Below are 25,050 nucleotides of genomic sequence, written 5' to 3'. Positions count from 1 at the left end.
AGCCATTAAAAAAACGGAACATAAATAAGTAGTTTTTATGAGTTTATGATTCTGCGAAGATTTAACAAATTTATCGTCTAATACAAAAAATACTTAATGGATGGGGCACTCTCACATGAAAAATGACCGAGAAAGACACGTTGACATAACTTATTTCAATGAAGGAGTAAATGCATGGGAGAATGCAACTCATGACATGTAAAGATTACGTTTATCTCGCCAGAATATCTCGCCAGAATAATGATAACCCCAACTCAAAACAGGAACAGCTACTACACATTAGTCGTTCTTCTCCAGGTTCTGATAGTACGCCTAACAGATAATTAGCAGGATTAAGTTTGAAATCAGAAAAATATCGTATGTTTAACCTGTAGGGAAACATGCGACTTACCTAATTAGCACGTGTGCATAATTCAAGGAGTCGGTCGTGGAATAAACTGAATGAAGAAGAAGAAAGAAACAAAAATGGCTGTCTTATTTCGTTATGCAATGTGACCACCCGATATGCAAATGAGATGCCCCTGGTTGGAGATAAAAGAGGGTTGATTTTTTAGAGGGACGTTCATTTTGAAGTTGGATTTCGAATAAATAAGTTGAACTAGCAGAAGTTCGTTGCGAGTTGAGAGAAGGTGCGTTACGTATATAGAAGTTTGTTTTATGTAATTTAATGTCTTATGTAATACTGTAATACATAATTGTTTCATGTCTTACTTGAATAAATGCAAACTAAGATTGAGACTGTTTTTTTTATTGCAAATGACATTTTCTAATTATGTTTATTTTTTATATGTATCACTAAGCTTGATTTATAAGAGCAAGAATATTCACTTTTGTGCCAGAATATGGCTTTTCCCCAGTACGAGTTCTTACATGAAGCACTAAATTTGATTTGTCAGAACAAGAATTCTCATGTTTCACTAACGATGCTTTTTGAGAACAAGAATAATTACACACTTTACAAGAATGTGGCTTTTCTCCAGTGTGAGTTCTTATATGTGTAACTAAATTTGATTTTTGAGAAAAGGAATATCCACACACATTACAAGAATGTGGTTTTTCCCCAGTGTGAGTTCTCATATGTTTCAGTAACGATGCTTTTTGAGAACAAGAATATCCACAAACTTCACAAGAATGAGGCTTTTCCCCAGTGTGAGTTCTCATATGTTTCACTAAAGATACTTTATGAGAACAAGAATAATTACAGACTTCACAAGAATGTGGCTTTTCCCCAGTGTGAGTTCTCATATGTGCTAATAAATTTGATGTTTGAGAAAAGGAATATCCACATACGTTACAAGAATGTGGCTTTTCTCCAGTGTGAGTTCTCATATGTTTCACTAATGATGCTTTTTGAGAAGAAGAATATTTGCACACATTGCAAGGTTTTGTTCTCATATGTGCTATTAAATTAGTTTTTACAGAAAACGAATATCCACACACTTTGCAAGAATGTGGCTTTTCCCCAGTGTGAGTTCTCATATGTGTAACTAACGATGCTTTTTGAGAACAAGAATATTTACACATTTTGCAAGAATGTGGTTTTTCTCCAGTGTGAGTTCTCATATGTGCTACTAAACTTGTTTTTACAGAAGTGGAATATCCACATACTTTACAAGAATGTGGCTTTTCCCCAGTGTGAGTTCTCATATGCGTTACTAACGAGGCCTTCTGAGAACAAGAATAATTACAGGCTTCGCAAGAAGTTGGCTTTTCCCCAGTGTGAGTTCTCATATGTGCTACTAAATTGTTTTTTACAGAAAAGGAATATCCACACACATTACAAGAATGTGGCTTTTCCCCAGTGTGAGTTCTCATGTTTCAGTAACGATGCCTTTTGAGAACAAGAATAATTACACACTTTGCAAGAATGTGGCTTTTCCCCAGTGTGAGTTCTCATATGTGCTATTAAATTTGCTTTTACAGAAGAGGAATATCCACACACTTTACAAGAATGTAGCTTTTCCCTGGTGTGAGTCTGCATATTCCTTATTAAGTTTGCGTTTTGAGAACAAGACTATCCGAACAAGAATGTGGTTTTTCTACCGTGTGAGTTCTCATATGGATAACTATGATTTTTGAGAAAAGGAATATCCACACATTTCACAATAATTAGGCTTTTCCCCAGTTTTATTTCTCATATGTCTCACAAACGATAATTTTCAAGAACCAGAATATTCATGCACTTCAAAAGTAATTGGCTTTTCCACAATGTGAATGCTCATGTGTATCATCAATTTTGATTTTTCAAATAAAGCATATTTGACATTTTACAGAAACATTTTTTTCATTTTTTTATGCTGAGGATAGGAGTTTCTACCAGATCCAAAAGCTGTTTCGCTCTTTGTTCCTTTTTTTTCTTTGAAGATTGTGATGCTGACTGTGTTTCGTTTTAATCTTTTCTTTTTTTTTATTTTCTTTCTTTGAAGATTGTGATGCTGATTATGTTTCGCTTTAATCTTTTTCTTTTTTCTTTTTTTTCTTTTAAATATTGTGATGCTGACTATGTGGCAGCTAGACCAGCGGTCAAAATTCCCTATTTTTTACTGAAACTAGCCGAGAGCTCTTTTTTGCAAGTGTGTGTTTTCAGATGTATTAGTAAACCCTATTTTGCAGAAAAACAGAATTCCTTAATAGTGTGGCTTTTTTCCAGTGTGAGTTCTCAGAAATGTCACTGATTTAATAAAATCACATATTTTTTCTAAGTTAGATTTCTTCTTTGTCCCAGTTTGTGATTTGATTTCTTATTAACTTTTGAAGATTGGACACATTTTACAAAAAAGATATTTTATGTTTACTGAGCAATTTCATAAAATTCATAAATTTCTTGTATAATAAATCTTCCAAATAATATCGTTATAAAATCCAAATTAGATAACAACTGTTTATAGGATAATGTTTCATGAAAATGATACTCCGTAAATACGCAATTATAATCGTCAAATCAGGAACATCTGCAAAAAATAAATATTTTTATTATTAGTATTCTGTTTTCAGTGGCATCAATAAATTTACTTTGTTTGCATGTAAAATAAATATATAAATTACAAAAAGTGCATTAAGATATTTCCTTTACTTGCCTTATTCATAATTTATATATATATATATATATATATATATATATATATATATATATATATAATTTTACTATAATACTTAAATACCTACAGACACTAGTGTTTCATCCTTTTGGGAATCTTCAGTGCAGAGTATCATGATTAACACTAGTCGACAGATTTGAACTTGGCAACACATTAACTGCATGACATAACATTAGATTTAAATATTTTTCATTTCAAATGTTCTTTATGTCAGAACAGTGATCTAATCGTTATATGATGATCAATTCGTAAGAGCTAAATTGACCGACTTAATTACACTGACAGTGGCCAAGGATAAGCAATGAGTTTCTTAAAGGGGATGTCATAATTATTTTTTTACTATAATAATGAAATACCTAAAGACACTAGTGTTTCATCCTTTCGTATATATATATATATATATATATATATATATATATATATATATATATATATATATATATATATATATATATATATAATCTTATTTGTAGTACTCCGAATTTCACTAGGTTAATATAATTGAAACTTCAGTAATCGTTCATATACCAATAAATTTTAAGCCTAAAAGAGATCAAATATAATTATAAAATTTTGTAGACTGTTGATAATTTATATATATATATATATATATATATATATATATATATATATATATATATATATATATTATCAACAGTCTACAAAATTTTATAATTATATATGTTTAGCACCTCAAAATTTCATTAGTTTGATAACTTTAACAGTTAAATTCTATACATTTTATATCTTCTTTATTTACACTTTTTCCCTATATATTTATTATTATTCTATCTTGTATTAAGGAAATGTATCGATCCATCTTTAAGTAATCTGAATATAAAGTTAATTGTATCTGAAAAAATGTAAATTACTACAAATATTTAATATTTAATTACAATAAATATGTAATATAGGTGTGTAACTTATAAGCATTTTAATGTTTCATCTTTAAATATTTGAACAAAATATTTAAATTACTATACATAATTTATAAACATTATTTACAACAACAGATGTAACAACAACTTGTAAACATTTTAATTTTTCTTCCTTAAATATTTGAACTAAATATTTAAATTACAATAAATATTTAGTAAACATTATTTGCAGACACAGATGTTTAACTTATAAACAGTTTAATGTTCATCTTTTGATATTTTAACTAAATATTTAAATTACTATAAATAATTAATAAACATTGTTTACAACAACAGATGTTTAACTTATAAACATTTTAATGTTTCATCTTAAAATATTTGAACTAAATATTTAAATTACTATGAATATTTAGTAAACATTATTTGGTGCCACAGATGTTTAACTTATAAACAGTTTTATGTTCATCTTTTAATATTTTTACTAAATATTTAAATTACTATAAATAATTAATAAACATTGTTTACAACAACAGATGTTTAACTTATAAACATTTTAATGTTTCATCTTTAAATATTAGAACTAAATATTTAAATTACTATATACATGTTACATGTAATAAACATGTAACCTTGAATTCTCTAGTTGGGAACCCCCCGGGTTGCACTGAGAGTAAACTCCACATGCCTCCTCAACATAGGTTAATGCACAATACATTATAAATTGCACTGTAGAGAACTTACTGTTGTTTTTATAAGATTATTTTTATATAAAATGGCTTGAATTAAAATTTTAAATTCAAATGTCTAGTATTATGGTTTACTTGTGATCTAAACAGAAATATTCTTTTCGAAGCCGATGATGTCATGTCAAAAAACTACTTTTGATTTTATATCTGAGCATATCAACTTGTGTGGTGATAATAGTTTTAATTCATGTTTAAAATGCAAAAATCAAGTATCATGGTTCAATTGTGCTCTAAACAGAAACATTCATTTCGATCATACCCCTGTCAAAAAGCCGACAATTTATTGTCTATGTAGGGCCTTTTTTATTTTTTTATTTTTTACACAGTGATCACCACTTATAAAGGCCCGGAAGCCACTCAGGGATAAGTACATTACGTTAGTGTGGAGATTTGATGAAGTGTTTACTTCAGAGGGCGGTTCATTAGGAATTTGTTAACATTGGACTTGAAGACATCCAAGTTGTAGTCCGGTGGGAAGCAGGCAGACGGAACAGAGCCTTTCTGTTTGTGTGGTAATAAAACGCTTCAAATGAATGTTAGGCTGCATAAGATATTAACCTTTGTTCTATCTTTTGTCGGATTTTTCTATTATATGATAATTACCGAAGACATTTCCATACAAAACCTATCAAAGAACACTGCACAACTCATAAGGTACCTTCATGTAAAAAAAAGGAAACAAAAAAAACAAGCGCAGCTGTTTAGGAGTTCATAAGGAACCAATTCAAACAAAGTTGCATTTATATAAAAGTATATATATATATATATATATATATATATATATATATATATATATAAAAGTATATATATATATATATATATATATATATATATAAAAGTATATATATATATATATATATATATATATATATGTGTGTGTGTGTGTGTGTGTGTGTGTGTGTGTGTGTGTGTGTGTGTGTGTGAAAAATAAATCCATAAACAATGAATTAAAGAATAAAGCTTTAGAATGGGAAATGAGTTTCTTGTATGAATTTAATCTAAAATGATCAACCACTTCAGAACCAATTGTTCGCAGTTTCCTATTTTTTAGGTATAATAAATATATTAATTAGTAAAAGTTATCGTTCGATTTATTTTGTTTTTGTTTTATATAAATTTAATGTAAAATGAGCCCCCATTTAATGGCCAATCGTTTCAGTTTCCAATTTTGTGAGGTATAATAAATATATTAATTAGTAAAATGTGTCGTTCGATTTATTTAGTTTTTGTTTTATGTACATTTAATGTAAAATGATCAACCACTTCAGAACCAATCGTTTGCAGTTTGTCGTTTGATTTATTTTGTTTTTGTTTTATATATTTAATGTAAAATGATCAACCACTTCAGAACCAATCCTTTGCAGTTTCCTATTTTATAGGTATAATAAGTATATTAATTAGTAAGAATTTCGTTTGATTTATTTTGTTTTTGTTTTATATAAATTTAATGTAAAATGAGCCCCCATTTAATGGCCAATTGTTTGCAGTTTCCAATTTTGTGAGGTATAATAAATATATTAATTAGTAAAATGTGTCGTTCGATTTATTTAGTTTTTGTTTTATGTGAATTAAATGTAAAATGATCAACCACTTCAGAACCAATCCTTTGCAGTTTCCATTTTTTATGTATAATAAATATATTAATTAGTAAAAATTATCGTTTGATGTATTTTGTTTTTGTTTAAATGAAAATAGAGAGCGCACCGATTTTTTAAATTTAATTTTTTATCCATTTTATTTTCTGTTCTATTTCAAATAAAATGTCCACCCTCTTTACGAATAACATTATTGTTTTAGAAAACCAGTCCTGACATTGGGATGTCTTTGCCAACTAATCGGTACTTTCACCTAACAATTTAAAACACAAAACGCTCATTTTAAATTTCAGGCAGAAATAAATAAACCCAAGTAAAATAAAACAAACACATAAATGTTAATAAATCTGAAAAAATTACTCTTCTACATACTTGTGGTCATCGAGAGAGTCTGATAATTGTTCAAAATTTGAAAATTAAACAAAATATTAATAAAAAAAATATAAAACACTCAATGTATAAAACGGTTGCACTTTTGCCAAGTTTTGTTAAGCCCGACAATATTCTTACAGTATATTTCATTTATCAAATTCTTAAAGAAAAGTACAGAATAGTAAACACGTGAGTTCTAATACCTCCTAAAACGCAAGAAAGCAAAAATCGACATGAAAGTGATTCCCCCTCTTAACTCTTACATATATTTTTATAGTCCTTCTTTGCTGATATTTTAAAGGCATTTGAATGTCATAGTAAAACAAAAGTAGATTTTTAATTTTTATTGATAGTAAAATATGCAGAGTTAGATTATAAAGATTTACCAATATTTCTTTCTATCCTAGGTTTATACTAATTTGTGAAGACCGATAAACGGGTAAACATTCTAAGTAGAGTTTATAAAAAAGAAAATGACCCATTCTACAATCTAAAATATTGGATAAAACATAAAAACGAAACGAAATTTTATAGCGACATAGGTAAATGTTGATAGATTTTTTTTAATCTGAAAAAAATTAAATATCAAAAAAGTAGTTTTTATGGTTTGTTGTATAACAATTAAACCATCTTTAAATTATTTTTTTTGTGTTTATAGCAAATATTATTTTCTCAGAAATCATGGTTAAATTCACATTCCGTCTCCCTGACTTTATAAAACCATTTGGGCGAAAGTGACACCAGACAAATTTTCAGCTACGGATAACCAAAACACAAGAAGACTCCGAAATCAAACACATTCTATACGAAATTCTATATGTCAGATTGAAAAATACATTTTTAGGAGATTTTTTTTGTATGTGTAAGATCATACTTTTTATTCACGTCTGTTATGAAGCAGTACGAACTTAATATTTTTTTTTGTGTAAGATCATACTTTTTATTCACGTTTGTTATGAAGCAGTACGAACTTAATATTTTTTGTGTGTAAGATCATACTTTTTATTCACGTCTGTTATGAAGCAGTACGAAATCAATATCTTGTCTGTATTTGATTGCAATAAAAATAAACTTAAAAGCAATGTGGGTTTGCATTACTGTACACATAGATTCGAAAAAGTTGTCAAAAAACAAATATATAACAAATAAATGTTATCAAAGGCAAGATAAGTTACTTTTCTACCAAACTGGATATATTTTCGTGTTTTTATTCAATGTAACATATTTATTCAGCTCAAAAAACATACAGTGTTTACCGATGTATTGGAAAATTCAAGATGGCGTCTGATTCTCTCTTTAACACAGTAAGTTTGGGAAAAGGTGTTATAAATAAAAAAAAAACTATACAAAATACTATTAAAAACCCGCCGAATATATGTCAACCTATGTCACGGTAACATATATTGAGCGAGTTTTTAACAGTATTTTATCTGGGTTTTTATTTATAACACCTTTTCCCAAATTTACCGTGTTAAAGAGAGAATCAGACGCCATCTTGAATTTTCCAATACATCGGTAAACACTGTATGTTTTTCGAGCTGAATAAACATGTTACATTGAATAAAAACACGAAAAATATATCCAGTTTGGTAGAAAAGTAACTTATCTTGCTTTTGATAACATTTATTTGTTATATATTTGTTTTTTGACAACTTTTTCGAATCTATGTGTACAGTAATACAAACCCAAAAATGTTTCACGTTATTTAATAAGTTATTGAGTGTAAATTTGTAAAATTTGGATAAAAACAGAAAAAAAAAAGTTATCTTTCATGGATGCAATACGAATAAATAAATAAATGAACTTATTATAATAATTATTTTCAAAGTTATTGAATAGAAGTTTTAAAAGGTGTTTTACAAAAACTTACCTTTCATTCCAGGAATTACATTACAGGAATTCAGTACGAAAAGAAATTCGATTTTTTTTTCAAAACAGAAAATTTGTTTTGTTTGTTTCTTTCGCAAATTGATACAACTTTTGTTTTGTGTGTCCAATTCATTAAGAAATAAAATATATGAAAATATAAAAGAATCCCAATTAAAAGATGAAAAACGCGATTTAAACGTGGAATTATTTAAACAGAAAATCAACTGCTAAGAAACAATGAATTTAGGTCATAGTATGACGGTGTAATTTAGGTGATCGTAACACGGTGAAATCATTATTTCGTTCCTCGTGTCAAAATGTCCATTCATTAGTTAAGTTTGTTTTCATATCAAGTTTAGATTGTATTTGCCAAATGTTTAAGCTTGTATGGATTTCTTTTGGAAATTTCTCTCTTGTTTGTCAAATTTATATATCAAAAAATAAAATATATGAAAATATAAAAAAACAGGTTTATTTTGTAAGACTGAACTTTTGGATTTGGGAGAAAAATAAGTTAAACAATTCACGTGACTTGAGGAAGTTGGAGATCGGTGGAGGGTCGGATTCATTTTAAACTGTGGAAACCTAGTCACGTTTTAATTCTGTGAGAAAATAAAAATAAAAATAAAAAAAGAAGATTGCTTACTTGGTGGCGCCGGCCTCGAGGGCGGAATTCTAATCTGAGTGGTTGAGAGGACGAGTCTTTTATAGACTTGGAGGAGTAGGGGGAGGCACAATTCTTCTGTTATAAAAGAATTGTGTCTCTGACTAGTACCAGTTCTGTTAATGACTTACTGGTGAACGGTTGGCACAACTTAGTTACTCGCTGCTCGCCGTACTACAATACTTGTTACTCGACCCAGTAGGGGGGGGGGTCGCATAGGGCATCCTTTGCAACCCCTCGGAGCTTACGCTATCACCGGGTAATCTACTTTACCCTCTAAATAGTTTTTTTTCCACATCTTGCAAAGGGTTTGCTGCTTACTCTTTCGTCGGTTAACTACTGTCATGAACGTCACGAAAGAGCAGCTCCTACGCAGAAGGGAGTCATTGACTCAGAAGATTCAGGGACGACTGAAGATGTGTCGTGATGGAGTTAGGCCATCAGCGTAGACATTCTTAAGCACAGAGATTCGACAATTCATTGTCGAGTTAGAGACTTGTATCACACAGCTGGAGTTAGGCTCCTTTGATGAGAGTACACCTGCCGAGATTGAGGGTGCTTTGCTTGGCTGCCTCAACTGAAGGATTATTATGAAGACTTGGGCGATTTCGATCAAGCATACCGACAGCCAGAGCCCAGCCCTTACTCGGAATCTGCCTTTGGGTTCTCAAGGGCTTCTGCAACTACCGGGAGAGGTTCTTCCTTCATGGTTAAACCCCCACGTATACAGATCACAGGGCCTACATTTAGCGGACAGGAAATGGAGTCCGACCGCATGAGTTTCAGAAACTTCTTGACTAGGTTTGAGAACTGCGTGATCGGCATGGCCAATGATGCTGAGAGGTTGAATTTCTTGAAGTGTTCACTCTCAGACAGAGCCTTGAGGCTGGTAAATCACCTGAGTTGCAGTTGTACTGACACCAATTACCAGCAAGCCATGGCTATACTGAAGAGGGAGTATCTGGACCTGGATGAAATCATTGACCAAATATTCCAGGATATTCTGGACTATGTACCAAAGAAAGGTGGAGCCCTTTTTGAGCTGGGGGACTTCGTTTCCAGGACGGCATCGCTGTTGGAAGAGCTGGGGAATTCTTTTTCGTGTGACTTTTCTGTGGACGATTCTGGCGGAGCCAGACTGATGGCTAAGATTCTATTTAGGAAATTTCCTCTCGAACTGAAAGGGGAGATAATAGCGCTAACAAATAGACAGGTGCCGCCTTTGTCCTCCATATTGAGACTAACTGGAGAAGCAATAAAGAGATTGCAGATTAAGGGCGGTGTCTCCACTGCAGTTACATCAACAGTAAGACAGAATACGTCTCAAAAGTTTGGTAGGGGGAACGCTATTACTCCTTCTTTTAATGTGGATGTGAACAATGCAACTTCAACCGGGTATTCCCGCACGTTGCCACCCATTCTCTCAGTTACATTCTCTTGTGGACCAAAGACAGTGTCAGTGAATTTCCTACTGGACACGGGTAGCGGGCGGACATATCTGGCGGCAGATGTACTGAGAACTTTGTGCCCAATCGAAACCCTTGGTGTCAATTGTCAGCTGAGATTGTCTACCTTTCTAGGTGAGTGTCAGCGTGGGTTCACAGAGGTAGTCCTGGGAGTTGACTTGGGTTCTGGAAGGACTGTGACATCTCCTGTCTTGGTACCCGATGGTATGGACTTGTCGGTTCGAGTGGCCAACCTGGAATCTCTATTGCGTGTCTTTCAGGATGCAAAATATGCTTTGGCCGGCCAGTTTGAGACCGGAAGGGATTTAATACCGATCAAGAGAATAATTGGGTTAGACCTGATTGAACACCTGGACTCATTGAAGCTGATCCCGTGTTTGAGTGGATGGCCCTTTGCAACCCCGCCTGGATTGGTCCCGTTCGGAGCAGTGGACACTTTTTTCGTGGAAGATAAGCCCCTCTCTGAGGTTACTCACCTCTCGTTTAATTCGGTGATGGAACATACCCCCCAGGTCGATGCATCACATTTATGTTTTGTCCTTGAAACACAATCAACATACCTGGATCCCATGGCGGAGTGCTTTACTGACAGTGTGGTACAAAGAGGACTAGAAAAAATGTTTATGTTGGAATCTCTGGGGCTTCCCAGTCAGGAGGACTTTTCTGATTACGATAAAGTGCAGATAAAGCGATTTGAGGAAACGGTAGAGCTTCGGGATGGAAGCTATTATGTGGAGCTCCCCTGGCATCACGATAGATTAGCCAGAGTTCCCTCTAATCATGCAACTTCCTTGCATGTTTTAGACCGGGTGGCAGCAAACTTGACTAAAAAAAAATATATGATGAATATTTGGAGGTGGTTCGTCAGCAACAGGAGGACGGTATAATTGAAGAGATTTTTGTCTCCCCTCAGGAGTTCGACAAATATGTGTGGATACCACATAGACCAGTTTTCAAGTCGGACCCTACGGCAACTACCAGGATCAGACCAGTGTTCAACTGTAGTTTGAAGACAGGAGATGGATTATCGCTGAACGAAGCAGCATATTCTGGCGTTAACTTAACAGGGGACATCTTAAAGTTGTTGCTGGCCTTTAGAGCCAACAATTATGTGCTACTAGCAGACATTCGCCGAGCCTTTCTAATGATTCGGCTTAAGCTGGAGGCGGATAGGAACCGGTTTTGCTTTTTTCTTAAAGAAGGAGATTGTTTGCGCTGCTTCCGCTATACCACCTTGATATTCGGATTTACCTCAAGCCCATTTGTGTTGGGGTGCATCTTAAAATTGCATGCGGCAAAATACCATCAGGATGCTTGCCGCAGAATGATGGAGGACCGGTTTTATGCGGATAACCTTGTGGCATCCGTGGCAGACGCGAGTGAGCTTACTACATTGTATTCCCTTGTTAGAGAGCGTTTGCTAGAAGGGGGCTTTATTATCCAGTCATGCAACTCAAACAGTCAGGCGCTCCGCACTAGGATGAAGGAGGATGGTACTCTATGTATCCATGAAGAGGAGTGGGAGAGAGTAATGGGCTACCGATACTCCCCACATTCGGAGGAGTTGTATGTCGCTCCAGTAAAGTGCAATCCTGACGTGACAACTAAGAGAGGTTTTCTTTCAGAGTCAGCTAAGGTCTTCGATCCATTGTCCTTATGTCTCCCGGTTACTATCCGCAGTAGGTGCTAATCAGGTCCATGTGGAAGAATGGTGCAGGTTGGGATGATCCACTCCAGCCAGCAATCTTGAGCGATTGGAGAGAACTCGCCAGGGACCTTTCAGGGTTGAGTGATTTCCGTTTTTTGCGCAAGGCGCTTATGGCAGGGCTACCTGGAGATATGTACCTGTTTTGCGACGCGTCCAAGGAAGCATATGGGTTTGCCATGTATATCGTGCAAAATGGTCGGTCATCCTTATTATTTGCGAAAGCTAAGGTGGCACCTATGAAGAACAAGACTTTGCCTGTGTTGGAACTAATGGCCGTCTTCCTCACCTTCAAGTGTCTCCCCACAATCCTGGACAATTGTGAAGGATTTGTTCCCGAGAATTTGTGTATAGCCACGGATGCACAGGTGGTCTTGTCCTGGATTTTATCTCAAAACATGGCTAGCAAAAATGTTTTTGCAAAAAATAGACTTAAAGACATTCTGCAGATGAAAGTGGAGTTGGAGTCTCGCTATGGCTTGAAGACTCTCTTCAGATATGTTGATAGTACACACAACCCGGCGGATTTGTTAACAAGAGGATTAACATTGAGAAAGTTCCAATCTAAGATGGGATTTTGGTGTTCAGGCCCTTCCTGGCTAGGCGAAGGAATATCTCAATGGCCAGGACAGGATATGCCCTGTTTGAGTGAGATATGCCAGCGAATGACCCGCAGTTCAGCGTATTGTTCTTTGATCCATGATCAAGAGTACACTTCCGCCATACCTTTTCAGAGGTTTTCCTCATTCTCTGGTTTACTGACTGTTACTGCCTTGGTGTTTAAGTTCCTAGTCATCCGATTTAATCGACAATGGGACTACAACTCTAAGGCAGCGATCTACCTTATGAAGACAGTGCAACGGCAAGAATTTCCCATGGAAGTGGAGTACCTAAAGGAGCCGAGTGGTAAACCCATGCCAGTTAGGGTTCGTGCTCTGGATCTTTTTCTGGACCCTGACAGTTTGATTTTATCTCGGGGAAGAATCAACCAATCTTCCCACTTTGGTTATGAAGTTAAAAACCCCATTCTGATAGGGAAACATCATCCTGTTACCAGACTCATCATTTTAGATTGTCACGAAAGGTGTTGCCACCTTGGAACTGGGTCAACTCTAGTGGAGTTGAGGCGAAGCGGTTATTGGGTCCCGCAGGGTCGACAAGCTGTGAATAAGGTACTGGCTGTTTGTGCCAGATGTAACCGTTATAATTCAACGCCAGTGACGCCGAATGCTGCTGCTGCCCTGCCGTCGCACCGTACCGATTTTAGAGTCCCCTATCAACACACTGGGATTGATTTTACTTGCCATCTTTGGGTGAGTGACGGGAAACGAGATACGAAAATGTACTTGCTCCTGTTCACTTTCTTGAATATCAGAGCAATACACATTGAAGTAGTTCCTGACATGAGCGTACCCTCTTTCTTCCAGGCACTGGTTCGATTTACTAACCGATATGGCGTTCCCGAAACCCTTTATAGTGACAACGCGAAAACGTTTATCGGAAGTGGAAAGATTTTCGACTGTCTCTCTCTTTTTACGGACTATCAAAGAAAATACGGTCCTTGTAAGTTAAAACTTAAAACTATTCCCTTGTTCTCTCATTGGTATGGAGGAACATGGGAGCGATGTATCAAGACCATGAAGAACTGCCTATTTAAGATTCTTGGCAGGGGTAGATTGGATTACTTTACCCTTCTGACAGTGTTATCGGATATTCAGAGGTCTGTTAATAACCGGCCTCTTACTTACCAGGTGTCAGCCGACAGAAATGCTACTCCAATTACCCCTAATATGTTCCTTAAGCCCAATCAGAGCCCCCGGCTAATGATACGACTGGATAGAGAGGATAGAACAACCTTGTTGCCTCCCAGCAGGGAGAGGCTAATTCAAACCTTGGAGCTTAGGGACCAATGTCTGACAGATTTCCACAAACTATGGTATGAGGAGTACCTGCTAGAGCTGATCCCGACTCAGTACAAGAACCCGCCTCCAGAAGGATGATGTTGTGCTGATTAAGAGTCCTTTGAAACCCAGACCGTTTACTGAACTGATTCCAGGCCATGATGGTGTCGTTAGAGCAGCACGTGTTCAAAAAGGGGAGGGCTTGGAGGAAGTACATTCCCTGAAACATCTGCACCCCTTAGAGCTTTCTAGGACTCCTGAAGGACCTCCTGTTGCGGAGGGAGGGGAGACGTTGGGTTCACCCCCTAGTGTTGAGGAGCAGGTCTGGTTGTGTCCCCTGTGCATCTCTCCGCAGCAGAATCAGAATATGATCGGGTGTGACTCGTGCGACGATTGGTACCATTTCCGATGTGTCGGTATCGACTCAGAACCTCCCAACAAGCAAAAGTGGTACTGCCTAGAATGCGCGCCCCTGAAAAAACGACGGGGTAACCTGCTGCCTGCTTGATTGATATCTGGACTGATCGACTACTGCTATATTGTACTAACAGTTGTTTTTTTATTAAGTATTTTGGTGGTCTGTCGTTTTGATGTAACTTTTTTCTTTTTCTTTTCTCTCTTCTACCTTTTTTTTTTCGTTTTTGTCGGGAGCGTGTGAGAAAATAAAAATAAAAATAAAAAAAGAAGATTGCTTACTTGGTGGCGCCGGCCTCGAGGGCGGAATTCTAATCTGAGTGGTTGAGAGGACGAGTCTTTTATAGACTTGGAGGAGTAGGGGGAGGCACAATTCTTCTGTTATAAAAGAATTGTGTCTCTGACTAGTACCAGTTCTGTTAATGACTTACTGGTGAACGGTTGGCACAACTTAGTTACTCGCTGCTCGCCGTACTACAATACTTGTTACTCGACCCAGTAGGGGGGGTCGCATAGGGCATCCTTTGCAACCCCTCGGAGCTTACGCTATCACCGGGTAATCTACTTTACCCTCTAAATAGTTTTTTTCCCACAATTCTAACAACTCTGCTGCTACTGCTCTTGCTGCTGCTGTTGCTACTGTTATTACTGCTGCTTGAAATGATTGTATATGTTGCTGGTTATTTAAAGGATTGCTTCCATTATGTTAGAAGTAGTGTTCTGATGACGGATACTTCGAGCGACCATTATTTTGTTACCAATACTAGAGTTCAGACGCACGGGTTTGATTTATAGTCTTGTGTTTCTTGACTCCTAACAGAGCTGGGGGTCACGATATTGGAAAATTTCGCAACCGTTTTTTACCAGATCTAATTTCGATGTATCCACTATCTTTGATGTTGGAGAATTTTCGATAGATTTTTTGTCGAATTTGTAAACATCCAAGATAAGAATAGTAGTCCAAATAATTAAAAAAAAATCGTCATTATAATAATTTTAAAAAATCAAAACTGAATATTTCACATAAAAAACTCAAATAAGAGAATAGAATCGTACAATCGGTGACATCAGGAATTTAGGTCATGCAATGCATTAGTTAAGTGTTAAGAATAATGCTTAACAAATGCGAAAAAAATAAGTATTTAAGTGTTAAGAATAATGCTTAACAAATGTGAAATAAATAAGTATTTAAGTGTTAAGAATAATGCTTAACAAATGTGAAATAAATAAGTATTTAAGTGTTAAGAATAATGCTTAACAAATGTGAAATAAATAAGTATTTAAGTGTTAAGAATAATGCTTAACAAATGCGACATAAATAAGTATTTAAGTGTTAAGAATAATGCTTAACAAATGCAAAATAAATAAGTATTTAAGTGTTAAGAATAATGCTTAACAAATGCAAAATAAATAAGTATTTAAGTGTTAAGAATAATGCTTACCAAATGTGAAATAAATAAGTATTTAAGTGTTAAGAATAATGCTTAACAAATGTGAAATAAATTAGTATTTAGGTGTTAAGAATAATGCTTTACAAATGCAAAATAAATAAGTATTTAAGTGTTAAGAATAATGCTTAACAAATGTGAAATAAATAAGTATTTAAGTGTTAAGAATAATGCTTAACAAATGCAAAATAAATAAGTATTTAAGTGTTAAGAATAATGCTTAACAAATGCAAAATAAAAAAGTATTTAAGGGTTAAGAATAATGCTTAACAAATGTGAAATAAATAAGTATTTAAGTGTTAAGAATAATGCTTAACAAATGTGAAATCAATAAGTATTTAAGTGTTAAGAATAATGCTTAACAAATGTGAAATAAATAATTATTAAAGTGTAAAGAATAATGCTTAACAAATGCAAAATAAATAAGTATTTAAGTGTTAAAAATAATGCTTAACAAATGTGAAATAAATAAGTATTGAAGTGTTAAGAATAATGCTTAACAAATGCGAAATAAATAAGTATTTAAGTGTTAAGAATAATGCTTAACAAATGCGGAATAAATAAGTATTTAAGTGTTAAGAATAATGCTTAACAAATGTGAAATAAATAAGTATTTAAGTGTTAAGAATAATGCTTAACAAATGTGAAATAAATAAGTATTTAAGTGTTAAGAATAATGCTTAACAAATGCGAAATAAATAAGTATTTAAGTGTTAAAAATAATGCTTAACAAATGTGAAATAAATAAGTATTTAAGTGTTAAGAATAATGCTTAACAAATGTGACATAAATAAGTATTTAAGTGTTAAGAATAATGCTTAACAAATGTGAAATAAATAAGTATTTAAGTGTTAAGAATAATGCTTAACAAATGTGAAATAAATAAGTATTTAAGTGTTAAGAATAATGCTTAACAAATGCGAAATAAATAAGTATTTAAGTGTTAAGAATAATGCTTAACAAATGCGAAATAAATAAGTATTTAAGTGTTAAGAATAATGCTTAACAAATGCGGAATAAATAAGTATTTAAGTGTTAAGAATAATGCTTAACAAATGCGGAATAAATAAGTATTTAAGTGTTAAGACTAATGCTTAACAAATGCGAAATAAATAAGTATTAATACGAATTAAACAAAGAAACGTTAATTGGGCAAAAATCAGTTTTATTTCGTGAGACTCAATATTTCGTATGCATAACTTAAATAAGCGAAACAACATTTAATAAATAATTAAATAAATAAATAAATGAATGACAGAATAACAAAAGCAAACAAAAGGTTGGGTTTGTATTACTGGTACACATAGATTCGAAAAAGTTGTCAAAACAACAAATATATAACAAATAAATGTTATCAAAAGCAAGATAAGTTACTTTTCTACCAAACTGGATATATTTTTTGTGTTTATATTCAATGTAACATGTTTATTCAGCTCGAAAACCATACAGTGTTTACCAATGTATTGGAACATTCAAGATGGCATCTGATTCTCTCTTTAACACAGTAAGTTTAGGAAAATGTGTTATAAATAAAAAACCGGATAAAATACTGTTAAAAACTCGCTCAATATATGTTACCGTGACATAGGTTGACATATATTCGGCGGGTTTTTAATAGTATTTTGTATAGTTTTTTTTTTATTATAGCACCTTTTCCCAAACTTACGGTGTTAAAGAGGGTGTGAGACGCCATCTTGGATTTTCGACTACATCGGTAAACACTGTACGTTTTTCGAGCTGAATAAATATGTTACATTGAATAAAAACACAAAAAAATATATCCAGTTTGGTAGAAAAGTAACTTATCTTGCCTTTGATAACATTTATTTGTTATATATTTGTTTTTCGACAACTTTTTCGAATCTATGTGTACAGTAATACAACCCCCAAAATGTGTATGCATTTTCTTGGTATTGTTTTGCTACTTGATTGAGTCCTTTGCAGCCGATGTTTATAATAAGTTATTCATTTTTGTATAGATCACAATTGAACCATTAAACTTGACTTTTGCATTTAAAACTTAAATTCAAGCCATTATATAAAAATAATTCGAGTATATGTGAATGAAGAACCAAATCGTAATTCCAATGTTTTATGCAACTGTGTATATAAACATATCTCTTGATGTGTATGTGTGAGTGTTGTTTGTGTTGATATAATGTTCATTGCATGTGTGTGTGTGTGTGTGTGTGTGTGTGTGTGTGTGTGTGTGTGTGTGTGTGTGTGTGTGCAGTGTTAACACATGTAAATAACAGTCAATCTATATGTGGACAATAACGTATACAGACAAAAATGATGGATTAAAGATAGAGGGACATAATTTTGAAAGCCGATTTATCATATTCTTTTGTAGGTTTCCGACTAATTTTTTTTTTATTGTATTTGAAAGACTAAAGACTTAAGTTAATTTCCAAAGGAAAAATAATATTTGTACACGTAAAAAAAAAGTTATGCAAAATATTTTTACGGTGAGCTAACTAATTCAACTAAATTTTGAAGTTGAATACATTCATTTTCCAAATCCTTTGAAAGATACATATTAGTTTTCAATGGGTCGAGTTCAATGATAATTAGTAAAGTAACGTCCTAAGATATTGAATTAAATATAATAAACATATTGATTAGTTTCCAAAAGTGAGAAATTTTTGAAAAAAAGAATAGCTGCAAAAGATTCTCACTTCGTTGAATGTTAACAAAACTGAACTCTCTAAGGTAGATTATACGGAAGCCCAAAATCTCAGACAGTGGAAAGGCTGAATTAAAATGACGTCAGGTGGTTAAAAGGACGTAGGGGGTGTTGGTTTTCTTTCCCCCGCCCCAAAACGTATGTCCATACATTCATATCTTGAATGTTTGTATGGCTTTTACCATTTTTTTTTAATTTAATTATTTTTCCATGACCCAGCTTTTAAATTAAATTATAAAAAATTATTTTTCAAGATTATGTAAAAATAACGTTACGCCAAAAGTTTCACATTCATGCAGCAAGTAAATTATCTTAGATATAAAAACCATGCGAAACCTTTTATTTAAGAAGTGGAAATATTTATTGCAATTATAATTTGTTTGTGGGAAAATATTAAGTAAACAATACTTAATTCAATGATAATATCGGTAGTTCCAGAAATTAATTTTCTTTCAGTTATAGAAAATTGAGTAATTAATTAGAGGGTTTTCTTTTCGTAATTAATTGTTATAATTTACAATGCTTTATTTCCATAAAAAAAGGAAAAATGAATTCATGCATTCTTTACTACTTGAAAACATAATTTTAGTAAAGGAATACAAAATACTAAAATAATACATTTTCACTAAGATTCAAATAAAAATAATGCTTCTATTATATTTCATGATTATTATCTGATAAATACTGAACATTTCATTAAAATTGGTTAATTTCTTGATTTTTAATGAATTTTTAAGTTAAGGAAGGGTTCAAAATGTTTATAGAAATGATAGAACGCAATGGATATTTTATTCTATATTAATAAACAAACTTTATTTGTCATTCACGTTGGTAGATTTAGTAGAAGAGTACAAGACAGAAATGTATTAGTAAGAGAGTTCAGTGTTCGTACGCGCACCTGTTCTTATAATTGACTTGAAGAGTTTGTTGTGTGGAAATGAAGATTAGATATCCGACAGTTTTATACAGGTCAGGCTTGTTGAAGGAGAAAGAAAGAAAGAGACAGGTGCTCAGTGTATATAAAGATAGATTTAATATCATGCTGGCTGTTTGAAGAAGGGAACAACTCAGTGTTCATGCGTCATGATAGAATTAATACATTGCTGGCTTGTTGAAGAAGAGTTTAGTTCATGGTTCGTCCGTCATGATAGAATTAATACATTGCTGGCTTGTTGAAGAAGAGTTTAGTTCATGGTTCGTCCGCCATGATAAAATTAATACATTGCTGGCTTGTTGAAGAAGAGTTTAGTTCAGTGTTCGTGCGCCATTATAGAATTAATATATTGCCGGCTTGTTGAAGAAGAGTTTAGTTCATGGTTCCTGCGTCATGATAGAATTAATACATTGCCGGCTTGTTGAAGAAGAGTTTAGTTCAGTGTTCGTGCGCCATTATAGAATTAATACATTGCTGGCTTGTTGAAGAAGAGTTTAGTCCAGTGTTCGTGCGCTATGATAGAATAAATACATTGCTAGCTTGTTTACAATAAATATTTAGTAAACATTATTTGCAGACACAGATGTTTAACTTATAAACAGTTTAATGTTCATCTTTTAATATTTTAATTAATATTTAAATTACTATAAATAATTAATAAACATTGTTTACAACAACAAATGTTTAACTTATAAACATTTTAATGTTTCATCTTTAAATATTAGAACTAAATATTTAAATTACTATATACATGTTACATGTAATAAACATGTAACCTTGAATTCTTTAGTTGGGACCCCCCCGGGTTGCACTGAGAGTAAACTCCACATGCCTCCTCAAAATAGGTTAATGCACAATACATTATACATTGCACTGTAGAAAACTTACTGTTGATTTTATAAGATTATTTTTTATATAAAATGGCTTGAATTAAAATTTTAAATTCAAATGTCTAGTATAATGGTTTAATTGTGCTCTAAACAGAAATATTCTTTTCGAAGTCGACGATGTCATGCCAAAAAACTACTTTTGATTTTATATCCTGAGCATATCAACTTGTGTGGTGATAATAGTTTTAATTCAGGTTTAAAAGGCAAAAATCAAGTATCATGGTTCAATTGTGCTCTAACCAGAAACATTTATTTCGAACATTCCTTTGTGAAAAAGCCGACAATTGATTGTCTATGTAGGGCCTTTCTGTTTGTGTGGTAATAAAACGCTTCAAATGAATGTTAGGCCTTTCTGTTTGTGTGGTAATAAAACGCTTCAAATGAATGTTAGGCCTTTCTGTTTGTGTGGTAATAAAATGCTTCAAATGAATGTTAGGCCTTTCTGTTTGTGTGGTAATAAAACGCTTCAAATGAATGTTAGGCCTTTCTGTTTGCGTGGTAATAAAACGCTTCAAATAAATGTTAGGCCTTTCTGTTTGTGTGGCAATAAAACGCTTCAAATGAATGTTAGGCCTTTCTGTTTGCGTGGTAATAAAACGCTTCAAATGAATGTTAGGCCTTTTTGTTTGTGTGGTAATAAAACGCTTCAAATGAATGTTAGGCCTTTCTGTTTGTGTGGTAATAAAACGCTTCAAATGAATGTTAGGCCTTTCTGTTTGTGTGGTAATAAAACGCTTCAAATGAATGTTAGGCCTTTCTGTTTGTGTGGTAATAAAACGCTTCAAATGAATGTTAGGCCTTTCTGTTTGCGTGGTAATAAAACGCTTCAAATTAATGTTAGGCCTTTCTGTTTGCGTGGTAATAAAACGCTTCAAATGAATGTTAGGCCTTTCTGTTTGTGTGGTAATAAAACGCTTCAAATGAATGTTAGGCCTTTCTGTTTGTGTGGTAATAAAACGCTTCAAATGAATCAATTAGGCTGTATAAGACATTAACATCTGTTCTTTCTATTACATGATAATTACCGAAGACATTTCCATACCAAACCTATCAAAGAACACTGCACAACTAATAAAGTACCTTCATGCAAAAAAAAGAAAAAAAAAACAAGCGCAGCCGTTTAGGAGTCCATAAGGAACTAATTTACACAAAGTTGCATTTATATAAAAGTAGAGATATATAAAATTTTAGAGAAGGTGAAAAATAAATCCATAAACAAGGAATTAAAAAATAAAGCTTTAGAATGGGAAATGAGTTTCTTGTATGAATTTAATCTAAAATGATCAACCACTACAGAACCAATTGTTCGCAGTTTCCTATTTTTTTAGGTATAATAAATATATTAATTAGTAAAAATTTCGTTCGATTTATTTTGTTTTTGTTTTATATAAATTTAATGTAAAATGAGCCCCCATTTAATGGCCAATCGTTTGCAGTTTCCAATTTTGTGAGGTATAATAAATATATTAATGAGTAAAATGTGTCGTTCGATGTATTTTGTTTTATGTAAATTTAATGTAAAAATGATCAACCACTTCAGAACCAATCGTTTGCAGTTTGTCGTTTTATTTATTTTGTTTTATATAAATTGAATGTAAAATGATCAACCACTTCAGACCCAATCCTTTGCAGTTTCCAATTTTTTATGAATACTAAATATATTAATTAGTAAAAATTATTGTTTGATTTATTTTGTTTTTGTTTTATATAAATTTAATGTAAAATGATCAACCACTTCAGAACCAATCCTTTGCAGTTTCCAATTTTTTTATGAATACTAAATATATTAATTAGTAAAAATTATTGTTTGATGTATTTTGTTTTTGTTTTATATAAATTTAATGTAAAATGAGCCCCCGTTTAATGGCCAATTGTTTGCAGTTTCCAATTTTGTGAGGTATAATAAATATATTAATTAGTAAAAGGTGTCGTTCGATTTATTTTGTTTTTGTTTTATGTAAATTTAATGTAAAATGATCAACCACTTCAGAACCAATCCTTTGCAGTTTCCAATTTTTTATGTATAATAAACATATTAATTAGTAAAAATTATCATTTGATGTATTTTGTTTTTCTTTAAATGAAAATAGAGAGCGCACCGATTTTTAAATTTAATTTTTTATCCATTTTATTTTCTGTTCTATTTCAAATAAAATGTCCACCCTCTTTACGAATAACGTTATTGTTTTAGAAAACCAGTCCTGACATTGGGACGAATGTCTTTGCCAACTAATCGGTACTTTCACCTAACAATTTAAAACACAAAATACTCATTTAAAAGTTCAGACAGAAATAAATAAACCCCAGTAAAATAAAACAAACACATAAATGTTAATAAATCTGAAAAAATTACTCTTCTACATACTTGGGGTCATCGAGAGAGTCTGATAATTGTCCAAAATTTGAAAATCAAACAAAATATTAGTAAAAAAAAAACTCAATGTATAAAACGGTTGCAATTTTGCAAAGTTTTGTTAAGCCCGACAATATTCTTACAGTATATTTACATATATTCGGCGGGTTTTTAATAGTATTTTGTATAGTTTTTTTTATTTATAACACCTTTTCCCAAACTTACCGTGTTAAAGAGAGAATCAGACGCCATCTTGAATTTTACAATACATCGGTAAACACTGTATGTTTTTCGAGCTGAATAAACATGTTACATTGAATAAAAACACGAAAAATATATCTGGTTTGGTAGAAAAGTAACTTATCTTGCTTTTGATAACATTTATTTGTTATATATTTGTTTTTTGACTACTTTTTCGAATCTATGTGTACAGTAATACAAACCCAAAAATGTTTCACGTTATTTAATAAGTTATTGAGTGTAAATTTGTAAAATTTGGATAAAAACAGAAGAAAAAAAGTTATCTTTCATGGAATGCAATACGAAGAAATAAATAAATAAATGAACTTATAATAATTATTTTCAAAGTTATTGAATAGAAGTTTTAAAAGGTGTTTTACAAAAACTTACCTTTCATTCCAGGAATTACATTACAGGAATTCAGTACGAAAAGAAAGTGTTATGAATTCGATTTTTTTTTTTCAAAATAGAAAATTTGTTTTGTTTGTTTCTTTCGCAAATTGATACAACTTTTGTTTTGTGTGTCCAATTCATTAAGAAATAAAATATAAGAAAATATAACAGAATCCCAATTAAAAGATGAAAAACACGATTTAAACGGGGAATTATTTAAACAGAAAATCAACTGCTAAGAAACAATTAATTTAGGTCATAGTATGACGGTGTAATTTAGGTTATCGTAACACGGTGAAATCGTTATTTCGTTCCTCGTGTAAAAATGTCCATTCATTAGTTAAGTTTGTTTTCCTATCAAGTTTAGATTGTATTTGTCAAATGCTTAAAGCTTGTTGGGATTTCTTTTGCAAATTTCTCTCTTGTTTGTCCAATCTATATATCAAAAAATAAAATATATGAAAATATAAAAAAACAGGCTTTGGATTTGGGAGAAAAATAAGTTAAACAATTCACTTGACTTGATGAAGTTGGAGATCGGTGGAGGGTCGGATTCATTTTAAACTGTGGAAACCTAGTCACGTTTTAATTCTAACAACTCTGCTGCTACAGCTCTTGCTGCTGCTGTTGCTACTGTTATTACTGCTGCTTGAAATGATTGCATATGTTGGTGGTTATTTAAAGGATTGCTTCCATTATGTTAGCATTAGTGTTCTGACGACGGATACTTCGAGCGACCATTATTTTGTTACCAATACTAGAGTTCAGACGTACGGGTTTGATTTATAGTCTTGTGTTTCTTGACTCCTAACAGAGCTGGGGGTCACGATCTTGGAAAATTTCGCAACCGTTTTTACTAGATCTAATTTTGATTTATCCATTATCCTTGGTGTCGGAGAATTTTCGATAGATTTTTTTGTCGAATTTGTAAACATCCAAGATGAGAATAGTAGTCCAAATAATTTTTAAAAAATCGTCATGATAATAATTTTTAAAAATTCAAAACTGAATATTTCACATAAAAAACTCAAATAAGAGAAAAGAATCGTACAATCGGTGAAATCAAGAATTTAGGTCATGCAATGCAATTAGTTAAGTGTTAAGAACAATGCTTAACAAATGCAAAATAAATAAGTATTAATACGAATTAAACAAAGAAACGTTAATTGGGCAAAAATCAGTTTTATTTCGTGAGACTCAATATTTCGTATGCATAACTTAAATAAGCGAAACAACATTTAATAAATAAATAAATAAATGACAGAACAACAAAAGCAAACAAAAGGTTGGGTTTGTATTACTGTACACATAGATTCGAAAAAGTTGTCAAAAAACAAATATATAACAAATAAATGTTATCAAAAGCAAGATAAGTTACTTTTCTACCAAACTGGATAT

General features: G+C 32.5%; 1 protein-coding gene across 2 annotated transcripts; it reads right to left on the bottom strand.

The window, feature by feature from the left end:
* Window positions 1-23,873, bottom strand: LOC145270425 (uncharacterized). 2 transcript variants are annotated; one of them, XM_080126065.1, is made up of 2 exons: window positions 23,650-23,873; window positions 1-2,951 (listed from the first exon to the last, which is right to left on the bottom strand). In XM_080126065.1, the coding sequence occupies exon 2, from the start codon at window positions 1,813-1,815 to the stop codon at window positions 796-798; it is 1,020 nt and encodes a 339-aa protein (XP_079982191.1). In that variant the 5' UTR covers window positions 1,816-2,951; window positions 23,650-23,873; the 3' UTR covers window positions 1-795. The 2 variants fall into 2 exon arrangements, with proteins under 2 accessions (XP_079982191.1, XP_079982190.1); XM_080126064.1 differs by lacking the exon at window positions 23,650-23,873 and adding an exon at window positions 8,560-8,888.
* Window positions 23,874-25,050: the final 1,177 nt, after the last annotated feature.

Source organism: Euprymna scolopes, chromosome 46 (assembly GCF_053919585.1).
Source record: "Euprymna scolopes isolate OS-2025 chromosome 46, ASM5391958v1, whole genome shotgun sequence".
NCBI classification, from domain to species: domain Eukaryota; kingdom Metazoa; phylum Mollusca; class Cephalopoda; order Sepiida; family Sepiolidae; genus Euprymna; species Euprymna scolopes.
The sequence above is the reverse complement of the archived record's forward strand: the minus strand, read 5'-3'. Positions and strand labels throughout refer to the sequence as shown.